This window comes from Ambystoma mexicanum, chromosome 5p (genome assembly GCF_040938575.1).
Source record: "Ambystoma mexicanum isolate Mex_15411 chromosome 5p, UKY_AmexF1_1, whole genome shotgun sequence".
NCBI lineage: Eukaryota > Metazoa > Chordata > Amphibia > Caudata > Ambystomatidae > Ambystoma > Ambystoma mexicanum.
The window spans coordinates 295,773,511-295,785,690 of NC_090930.1; the positions used below are offsets into that span (position 1 = coordinate 295,773,511).

Sequence of the window (12,180 nt, forward strand, 5' to 3'; positions counted from 1 at the left end):
CAATAGAACTAATGCACAATATAAGATTCTTTGGCTTGGAGAAAAATACAATTGCCCCCCAGAGGAGGCAATCAAGAAAAACGATTAAGATGCACAAAAGCATACTGGATTTGCATATTGGATACTTGCCATTCAGGTCTGAACACAATCATGGAAATGCACCATTTTCTTTGATGCCCCCGCACAAGATTTCAAAAAATGAACAATGAAATTGCCAGAAAATTGTACTTAATTTAATCCATGTAACAGGAATAATGTTTTTTTTGTGCAAGATAGAAATGTCAGCCCTTCATTGATTCATTTTTTGATTTTCTGATTGGTACATTTATGTCCATGTTGATTTCAGCTCCATAACATCTACACAAAGTTATGTACTTTATTTTCAAGGACACAATCATAGGGATAACAAAAGTGAAGAACGAAGAGTGAAATAAGTGTGAGTATACCTTGAAAAACCAACGATATTCAGAGCACACAGAGGACACAAAGGACACAAAATATGACATTCACGTTACTTTAGGGAGGTTAATGCATCAATATTTAATATACAAGGTATTATTTCTACAGAAGCAAACGGCACGATAAAGTTTTCTTCCTAAATAGGTATGGGAAACCGTGTCTGACAAATTTACATCCATACCAAGCGAGATGGAGGAGGCGTGATGACGCGATCATGCCCAACGTGTGTGGCCACGTCATCACGCCAGTACAAAATACGTCCATCTTTGATCTCCCGCGGCAATCGGAACACGAGGAAACCAGTGTTTTCAGCAGGGGAAACCAATCGCATGGCAGGTAAATACTTTCACGTATGCAGGAGCTACATTTTAGTTACGTTTTCAATAGTAGTTTGTCTCTCATAACAAGTCAGAATGTATAATTTACTAAGATTGCCATCATTGTAATTATAGGAGGAAACTCCAACACTATTCAATAGAACAGAAGAAGAGGGAATACACAATATACAGCACAGCTGAAGTGTAAAAAGCTCCAACAGTAATGAGTATAATTAACATCATACACAATATCACATTATAGTTCATTTAGGACACACAATAAGTGCCTAAGGCTTACTATATCTGGTTTGTTTTAGGTGTCTCGCCCTACGTTTCCATAATGAACCCTCCTGATGAACCATCTGCATGAAGGATGGAGAAACACGTGTTGAGGGGTTAAATAAGGGATCAAATCAGCACCTTTTGACTTAGTATGAAGCAATTCCAATAAGGATCAGTGAAATAAAGAGTTCAAATTGCAAAGAAAGGATTTAGGAACAGGCTGTTTTGAAAAACTGATGAAACAACAATTATTTTTTATCAATAAATTCATACATTTGGAGCACGACAACTGGATTCTAACTTAAGTTGTTCATTAGTATCAAGGTACTGGTCAGCCTCAGCACCCTTAGGATCTGACACTGCTGCCGAATAAGATGTTCAAATCAAACCAAATTTTTATGTATATAAAAAAGAAATCAAGATCAAAAAGGGAAGGGGATTCGCCAATAGCTGTTTACGGCTGAGTACACACAACAACCATTGTCGTATAGCTGTATTACTCCAGGATTGACAGCTCTCAAGAATGCATCCACTAACCACATAAGTCTTTCAACGTAATTGGGGATCGTCTGTGCAACATAGGTCAACATAGTTCGACAACCTTGAGATTGGCACATTGGGATATATCTACCATACACCATCAATATCATCGTGGGTTTGCCATCCCCCAAAAGACAATGGTAATTCCCATGAACATCGGTTCACATTAGAGAGTACCCGTGTGCCTCATTATAATTGTGCCGGTCCAGAAAATTATCTGGTAATTCCGCTCTGGCATTTTTTTCGGACCGGCACACTTCAAGTGTGCCAGTGGGGGGACACAGATCTCCCGGCAGGCCTGACCTGCCAGGAGTTCAGGCGCCTACTGTCAAATACCTGATTTACTGCCCCTGTTAATAACGGTGCTGATGATTCGGAAATCCCATCCCATTGCATCCTATCCACTGGGATATCGGGCGGGGGGAGACGGCAAACCTATAATGAGGGCCATATTGTCTAACTTAATACACTTATCAATTAATAAGTGTGTCCATTGACAATGCATGTAGGCTCAGAGAGGGCACTTGGTTGGAGAAAGTTACAGGTGGGTCAGGTTGGATGGCATTTGTGCGGGACAGAGATGTACTCAGATCATGGTGATGGGTTCCCCTCACTTCATCGAATCCATGCTAGTGTAGGTGCCATAAATGTTCGGTGCATGGCTTTGCCAGTTCCACCCCGAGTTCTTGCTCTGGGTGTGAGTCATAGGTCAGCGTGTTGAACTTTTAGGTTGCATGGATGATGGACTGAGATGCGCTGCGAGGAAGATCTGTATTGCCTGATGCCTCATGTACTAGTGATATGGCATTGCAACACTTTTAAGTGCTGTGCCAAATATTGGTGTGGCATGATTCCTTCAGGTGTCCAAATATGCATTATTAAAGCATAAGAAACTCTAGTCTGAAACCTTCACCTGCATATTGGAAGAAAGATATTCCTGACTCATTGATATGATAGGTTATTTATAACACACGTAATACCCAGAGGTTTCTCAGCGTGGACCCGGGGATCATACCTGTGTTGCTCCGTGTCGTCTTGCTTCCAAAGGGAGCATGTTGCCCCTGAGCTATCCTCCTAAGACATTCAAGGTATATCACATTTGTGCTGTTTTCTATTCTGCCGAAGTGTCTGCTAAGTGCTTATGAATATTTGAGAAGACAATCTTCCTTTATATACATGATCAAGTCAGAAAAAATAAATATTTAATTACGCTTTACATAAATATGCTTTGGGGAGCATTTATCTGGAAATGTGTTTAAGTTTTCCTTATGTGCCAGGTATGAATTATGTTCCATGTCGCGCATACTCCTGAAGAAAACTAGATTGATTGACGTCCTTTTAAAACGGGAAGTGCCATTTCTAACATTAATGCAATCTGATTTCAGATCCAAGGGAATATCCACCCGCATGCGATTATCATCCTCCCCAACACCAACGGTGTGGAGCTTCTGCTCACCTACGAGGACGAAGGCGTCTACATCGACACATATGGACACTTCACAAAAGAGACCATTTTACAATGGGGGGAAATGCCAGCCTCCGTGGGTAAGTGCCATTATTTGTGAATGAAAGCAAAATGGTGTCACTACTTGATTGTAGAACAGAGACAGTAGCATTCATAGTGTTTGTGCATTGCAAAGCGATCCGCTTAGACCTCCGAGATATTTCATTTAATGGGTGGTGTGCATAATGTCTGTTGTCTTATAGCCTTAATTTTGTTTCAGTTAATTGGAATAAGTTCCAGGTGAGTTGACCTACAGCCTACTATGGTTTCACTTAATAGCCATCTGCTCTATATGAGATGAACCCTAAGCATCATTTGTTTTCAGTTAAAAGGAATATGCGTTATTAGTTGACCTACCGTATCATACTTTTCTACCCAGTTTGCAGGTGTTTGCACTATATAGGTTGGCACATGGCCATACGTTTCTTACAGTTGACAGGTATATGCACTATGTTTGTTGACCTATACAAATAATTTCATTTCAATTATCAGCTGTTTATTCGCTATTTAAATAGACCAATAGTTAGCATGTCTCTGCAGTATGTGAGCTGACCCATAGCCATACTTTTATTTCATTAACAATTGTATTTACTCATTATGCAAATTGACCTATAATCTTTCTTTTATTTCAGTTAACAAATGTATGTACTATGTGTGGTACACTTAAGCCATAATTACATTTCCATTAACACTTGTTTTCACTATATGCGTTGATCGATAGACATCATTTTATTTCACTTAAGTGTTTGCATTATGCGAGTTGACCAACAGCAATGCTCTTACTCCAGTTTGCATGTGTATGCACTATTTGGGTTGGCCTAAAGTCATACTTTAATACATTTTACTTTACAGGTGCATTTACTATGTGAGTTAACATCTGTATGCAGTTTGTGAGTTGACCAATAGTCATACTTTTATTTGCTCAAGAGCTGTACTTACCTGCATCAAACGGTCAAAGAGTTCTACAGAACCAGAGAAAGAAAACCAAACATTAGTCTCTGTCAGGAAATACACGGAACCACCACAGCAGTTGGAAAGAAATTGAAGTCAAAATCGAAGTCAAAATGTCAGTCGACTGATAAAACCAAAGAAGAAACACAGCGACTCTTTAACCAAGCAGAGAGAGCAGAGCCAAACTGTTAGAAATAACAAAGTCATGCCAAGTTAGAATAAGTCCAAACCAATGGGCCATGTGTAATCAAAACGTTTAGGTTTGGCTTATGTAGTGGAGGTTAGGCAACCAAAAGCACTGGTTATGAACAGTGTGGAATGCAATAACTATTGGCAAATCTACTCCTGCTCTTTCTGTTGTCATATGTATAAAAAGGAGGACTGAAACAATCTTAATGAGCGCATGGAACTACCTGTGTATAAATAGATTTAGCGTATAGGACCAATTGCTCAAACTCCACCAATCTTTATGTGAATGTACTAAATGTAGCTTCAAGGTAGGCAATTACAAATCCTCCACATGGATACAGTCACTGGATTTCAGTGTAGAGGCTACCATACCTTTGCTTGGAGATATGTTGATTTACTTTGTCTCAGTGCATAAATGTCCATTTCCTTCCCTGGATCCTTTTTCATACTCATTGGTACATACTTTTTGCCTAGTGGGTTCATATTGTGGAGTTGGAGAATGGGCAATCTGCTTGATTACTCCTCTGGAGTCTCTCAACTTTAGTGGATCAAAGACAGACCAATGCCCTTTTCTACTTCTAGAACTGGGCCCTATCTCTACATATTCCACTCAAACATTCTTATAACAAATTAATCTTACCTACGTTCTGGATGAAAAGCTGTATGTATTAGTGTCTATTTTGGAAAAGAGATGCTCCCAGAAACTGGACCAGTTCTGCATGATTATGCTGGTGCATTATAAACACCAGTAAGAAAACACTGCCAGCAGATTACTCCTCATAAGGGATAGGAGACCGGAATTCAATGGCTCACCTAATGGAAATGCAGCTGAGCAATTAAGGGAAGCTCTTAGGATGACAACAGTGCAACACATATATGTTGCCTTCAGTACGTGGTTACCAAAGAAAGATGTTCTTTAAAAAATAGACTTTATCTTCAGTGAGGATGTGCAGGTGACAGTTCAGTATAATTGGTTACGAGGAAACTTTGAAAGTCCTTAGGTTACAGCTTGACCAGTTAGGGTTAAGCCCAATTTTCAGAACTGGGTTTGGTTATGTTGATATGTATTGTCAACACACCTTCATCCTTTTATAGATTTCTCTCGCTATTTCCAGTGGTGATGAACAGGAGGGCCCTTCTTGAACTTTGACATCTGTGGACTCAGGCATTGGAGACAGGATAAGAAGGGAGACGGACGCCCGGGCAGTTGCTTCAAAAGTCATCCTTAATGCATGTTCAAAAGACACCAGAAACAACAGCAATGAGCTCCCAATCTCATCTCCTTTTATACATTTGTGAGACTGATGCAACATTTCTTATGATTTCACAATACATACTGATTTGTCCTTTCACCAGAAATAAACCCCTACTTGTCTGTGATTTGCTGGCTTAACTGTCATTCACCAAGCCCACATGACTTCATTTTGGCAAGCATTATTTGACCTCATTATACATCCTTAGATGTCTGCCAAGACCCAGTCCTTATCTGATTCCCTAGACCTTCCAACTCTACTTGGCAGCTCATACTCTGAAAGCCCCTCATGGGCTCACCATATTTGTTGCTAGTTAAGCAGCTGCTTGCTCTAATTGGTAGTCTTCCCAGGCCTTTACCCGATCTATGATCCATCACTGTCAGCCTTTCCTGCCAAGAAATTCTAAATATACAATACCCAACTGTCTGCATAAGAATATTCTAGATTCATAATGAGTCAGCCATTTTGACACCTGAACCTGGAGCCATTTTGTTTTGGCATCCATCTTAGAATCTATCTGAGCCTGTTCAGCCTGGATGTTCTGTTCAGCTACCAATGGGGAGTTGTTATTTACTTGTGTGTATTACTCAGTTTCTGTCCAGTTTGCAGACTATATTGTTAGATATTCATAATATGTGTGTAATACCTGAGACACCCTCCACTCCCTGGGTCATTCTGACCCTAAAAAATACATGTCACCCTAGACACACTCTTTGTCTTCAAAAAGTACCATAATTCTGATTTTTCAATACTGGAACCATTGATCAGCCCACCATGCCATTCTCACCCAGCTTGAGGGTGGGGGTCCCGGACCTCTCTACAGTGACAATGAAGCACTGCACTGAAGCCAATCGACAACTGGTTCATGAGACCAGACAAACTCTTGTAGGAAAACTGTTGGTTTCCATAACTAGACATCTGCAGACATCATCACACAGACTCAGAGTCCCAGTGGAACAGTTCAAGGTTTTTATTAGTTTGTGGTTTCAGTAACAACAGTCTCGAGATCAGTTTGTTACCAGCACTCATGGCCTCTCATGCTCCTGACCTTTCATGACAGATATGAGCAGGTAGGGGCAGCAAGGTGAACTCATATAGCCAAGAGCTCTTTAAGATGAGGTAGCAATACTCAGAGGTGGATGGGGATGCAGAAGTTACTCAAACATCAATTATCAAAATGACTCAGGAAGTTGTCAAAAGTGTGTTTGACAAGGAGCACAACGAGCATCATCCGACACCGTTCAGCACAATCTTAACACATTTCTCAAAAAACAGTTCTTTTATAACAAAAACTCATCATTGCTGAAGTCATACTACGTGGCAAACTACAAAAACTTATGAGTAACAGTGGTTGGCTTTCAGGGAACATCTAAGTATATGTTCTATATATCTGGAGGTTATGATTGGGTATCTTAAGTCAGGTGGGCAACTAAGCCCATCCCAAATAACTGGTCATCATCATTGTCACTAAATACACAATGGTTCATTGGTTACACAAACTATGGGGCTCTTCATTACATGACCCTCTATGATTGGTTTGGCACCCTTGTACCACTCTAGAATATTCCACATGCTGGCAGCATGCAGGTTACCATTCCAGGTGCATGGAGGTTCGGCATGATCATGCCTCCCAACCAATTAGCCCAACATCTATCATCACTCCTTCAGTCTGTCAGACAATTAAGCTTTGAACTTGGCCTTGTAGAAGTTACTTATTGCCTGAGAATTAAAGGGAGTGTGGCATAGTTCTTTCTCTTAGTTTCGGTGTAGCTTCACCCAAGCTATTTCGATCTCAACCATGTGACTCGAAGACCACTCTTTTGAGCCTTTTGCAGAAATTAATCCTATTAAATGATGACATCTTGACACCACCAGTGTTTTTTCATAAGCTTTAAACATGAGTTTGTTATTTTCTCACGTTCATAACAGCCTTTTTTGACTGGCATCCATTTCAGTGTGGCCTGGTGCTGGGCCAGCCAAGGCTTTCTTGAAATTCACCTTGCCATCAGTAGTTTCCAACTGTGCCACACTCTGAAAACCTTTTCAATCACGGGATTCAAGCCTACTAAAGTGCGTTGTGGAACATCCAGGTTCTGTACATTCCTATACATATACACTGGGGCATTGCCACAATCTAATTCACTATGTAGCCAGCCTTATGATTACTTTTCCCTACTTGCATTTCTGCATCTGTACAAGTGTAAACTGATTTACATATTCCTCAGCATTTCTCTAGCATGAGCATCTTCATCTCAAGCCCGAAATGTTGCTCATCATTACCACCTCTTCTTCAGCTTTTAGAGAATGTGTATGTTCTTTCACCTCGTTCATCTTTTCTGGGCGCATCAGTTCTTACTTCGCATTACGTCATCAGGCTTTTCTCTCGTTCAAATACAGATTTCTTCTGGCACTTCATCCAAAATAACTCTTTGTCTTCGCACATTAATGTATGGTTTTCTCAATGGGAACCTTGTCTTGAAGGTTTTCCGCGGTATAGGCAATTTTACTGGAACGGCACATGTCGTCATTTCTGGTTCCCAACATATAGGCAACATGGGGGTGGAGCTTTGGGTGGGAGTATCTGACTCCACCTCTACAAAAGCTTCTCGAGGAGTGGTGGTCCTTTGAAGTTGTACCCACATGGTACGGAGTACCAATGCATCATTTCTCAGTGGTCTATTTGAGAAGTCTGTTATCTGTGGATGACAACATTTCATCGCTGTCAGATAGGTTGAAGCAAGTTGTGGCAGAAAGGCTTACTGAGAGGCTTTCAATTGAGAGTTTGCATCCATTCAAACATTCTTTGACCACCTTATCACTGGTGGTCGCCAAATCAAACATGGCTACTTCCTGAGCACTCAGAGGAGAATTCTACTTAGACATCATAGACCTTATTCATTCCACTGGCCAGATCTGACTTTGGATTCTCTTGTCGCCTGTCCCCAAGGCAGGCCAATGACATGGCCATATATGGGTCAATCTATTTCCTTTTACGCAAAGAGATCAGTACTCATCTGTGCAACTGACAAATGTCATTTTACACAGGCATGCTCCCTAATGCCTCCAATGGATTCAGTATGTTGAAAGCCTTTAAATGTGAACTTAGTTAAACTGCCACCTAGCTGTTAAGCATTCAACTAACTGTGAGAGCAGATCTATCTGCACAGGTCATAGTGTGACTTTGGGACTCTCTAACCCTAAGAAACCAAGGGACCCTCTGGGCACACCACAGAGTCGAGTTTGGATGAGTCCTCACATTAGAACTCATGAGAGACACAGTCTTCCTCTCATGTTTGCTTATTGTCCATGGTCTCACACATGGAACATACAAGTATAGAATTGATATTAATAGTGATGTGAGTGCTAAATATGAGATAAAACATAACCCTACATTGCTTGGTCCCCCTTCAAACCAAAGAAGTCCCCGAACATTATTCTCGATTTGAAAATATCCAAAAGTCTGATGAGAAAAAATGTTTTACCTGAACTCAAAGATGTTCACTGGGGCATAATAGTTTATAACTAAATAATTCTACTGACACGTAGGGAGTGATAGTCTAGGGCAATAGTTAATATTAAATCTGAGTTTGTCAATAGATAATTAAATGTCTTGATATTGATAGTAATTTGAGAGTGGGATAGTGAAGCTCTTAATCACTGATGGTCACAGCTCTACTGCATTTTATCTGCCATAGACATCGCATTGCCTTGTCAGTTTCACATTCCTACCCCCTCCATAAATTTACCAATCTAATCATCAAAGTCACTAACGAATTCGTTTTTAGGTGAAAGGTTTGGCTGTAAATCTTCATTCGCCTGAATCAAAGAAACCTTAATATTAATTAGCTTTTCCAAAGGCTAACTTCCTATCCTCAGTGCTTTACTATTTTTCAAAGGCCCTTCGAGATTATAAAGAAGGCAGACTCCAAATAATAAAAACTGCATTATGACTGAAGGTACTTTTACAGTACCATTGTATTACATAACACATCCAGATAGAGAAATCATGTCCAGCATAATGATACTTTGTATTGCTGCTGTGAGCAGTATCAGAGTCATTGGCAAAGTAAATATGTGAAAAGACAATTGATGATTCCCAGGCGTGTAAACTAAATCAAGTCAATTGGGCTATTGCGGACTAGTCAAGGATGAGGTAGCGTTCCCATGTGTAAGGATTGCACCATATGAGTAAAGCTTGAGGGGCCACATTGCATAAACTGTGCTGGGTCCTGCAAGTTGTGAATACTAGGCTAAATTAATTGTGTTTTATTTTGTTCTAGTAGTGCACAATGGCGCCGGGCAATGTTGCACATGGAAATTGGAAATTGCACCGGGTACCATGTTACATCTGCCTTGTGTTTCTCTTTCATTTTTTTTAATGTATTCTTTATTGAACAGTCAATGGGGCTCTCATTAACAGAATATTTAAAAAAGAAAATGATAGGTGGAAACTGTCCAAAGAGTGCAATTTACCAACACTGTGTGCAATATTGACCTGTGCAATTTAGCACCACTTTGCAAAGTATCAAAGAAATGCAATTTGGCACTACACGCTGTACTGGCTTATACTTATGGAATATCTTTACTTTTCTGTTACTTGTGTTTATGGAAAATGGCCCTAATTTAGTACTCCCCTCAATTCAACAATCCCTCCTTGGAATGTCGACAATAAACAGGCTGTTTGCATCGGAATTCTTTGCTTTATGGAAAATAATAAATCAAGGAATTGAAGGTGGTCCCCTAAATTACAAAGCTGGGAAAGACATCCCAAGTGCTTCAAATGAATACAGGCAGTTTTTCTCCGGAAAGGAAAACACAACCAGCCTGCTATTATCTCACTGTTTTCATTCCAAATTTACACAAACATCCATACATTGAAAAGCAAACATGAATGACTCTGATATACAATAGACCCAAAGGCTTTACAATGTAGGGGCCCATATTAGTATTGTTTGATTTAACACTTTGATATAATCAACCCACAGTATGGAATTATGTCTACTTGAAACCCACCTGCCCTTTAAATCAAAATATGAAGCAGTTCTCAGAATAGGATTGCAGATACATTGGGCCTCATTACGAGTTTGCCAGTATAGTAACAACGGTACCGGTAAGCTTGCCAGTACCGTTGTTACCATACCAGCAAACTACGAGTTCTGCTTGTGGGTGCCTTTGCAGCCACCAGGTCTGCCTGGGGGCTGTACTGGCACCTGCAAGCAGAACATGACAGTAGCAACGGTACCATTATTAACAGTACCGGTGCTACCACCTTCCCCATTCCCATTGAACCTTATGGCGCTCAATGGGAATGGGGAAGAATTTTTTCCAGCACCGAGAAAAGGGCAATTAGCGGGTCCGGCAAGGTCGTAATGACCCGGTAATTGCCCTGTTCTGAGTGCTGGATAAAAATGAATACCAGCGGCAGCCGTGCCTGTACTACCGCCAGCCTCGTAATGAGGCACATTGACTTAGTTTTCTCTGAAACCATTAAGAGCATCAGGTAAATGCATAGGTCTAATAGTGCTCACCGATTTTTGGACTGATTCAAATCTAAAATGGAGGACACTATTGGTGAGAGATTATTGGTCCCTAGCTTGGCCAGAAGTACCATTTAGTATCTTTTGCAATGTTAGATTGGTTGCAAACAATTGTAAAGGCTTGGATTTCTCAGGGTATCGGAATATTTAGGAATGCTTGGACAGCTGTACCTAAGCTACTCACTATTCTCAAGGAATTACATTTACCCTCACAACAACTCAGTTCCATGTGTTCATTTAGAAATAGATTTCAAATATGTTATTGACTATGGCAGACCAATCAAAGGACTTGTCAGTCCACATGTGAATTTGAGATGTCTAAGGACATCAGAGATCGCACATTACATGAGAAAATCCCTATTATTATAATGCTACATAGGGTGCCAATGTTAATTATAAATCACAAAGCATATTCATCTTGCAATGTATTGCCCATTTCAGTATTAAAGCATATAAATGAGTTATAGTACTCACTTCTGTCTGTTTTTCAAAGGCCCTGGGCAGGGAGGGACACAGACCAGATCCAGCAAAGTTCTAACGTTCAGTCTGTCCACATCTTTCCCAAATCCCTCTCAGGTAATCTAGTTCTGCCTTGGGAAAGGCCTCTGCATTCAGCTAAAGTGGCAAAAGGTCGCTATTAGGAGATTTGCCCAGTTGGAATCCAAATCTGCTCCTCTCCTGCTGGATGAGCTCTCTTATGTTTCTGTTTCCCAAAAACAACCCTTTCTTCCTATGTGTTTGGGTTTAAATGCCCAGCCCACTCCACACATGATGATTTGACACAACATTTGGATAGGATAGAGCCTGTGTTAGGTTCCTTTTACTTTTGTATACCAAACAGGGCCCTCCTCCTGGTTTCTACTGAACCAATGAATTGCGATGTGGCATGAAGGGCTGTTGCTGTTTATCTGCCACATGCTTCCCCTCCTCAGGAATGAGGATCAGAACTTAACTGGAATATTATTTTGTTAAATATTTTTTTACATAGGCTTGTTTCATCGATGAGAACGGTATATTCACATTCAGAAGAATATTCTGAATCTGGAGCTATCAGTTACGATTCTGTCACTTCATGAATAACTGTTTTATTCAAATTGGCAAATAACTAATAAATCATATATTTCATATATAATTTTATGTGCATGTGA

The 12,180-nt window shown here is 40.3% G+C and overlaps 1 protein-coding gene across 4 annotated transcripts in view; it reads left to right on the forward strand.

The window, feature by feature from the left end:
• The window catches only part of NRK (Nik related kinase), a 1,461,188-nt gene that overhangs the window by 1,297,963 nt on the left and 151,045 nt on the right, over positions 1–12,180 (forward strand). For all 4 annotated transcript variants that reach the window (XM_069612728.1, XM_069612727.1, XM_069612725.1 and 1 more), the window contains one exon: positions 2,984–3,143. In XM_069612728.1, coding sequence (XP_069468829.1) covers positions 2,984–3,143 — 160 coding nt within the window. The remainder of the gene's footprint in view (positions 1–2,983; positions 3,144–12,180) is intronic.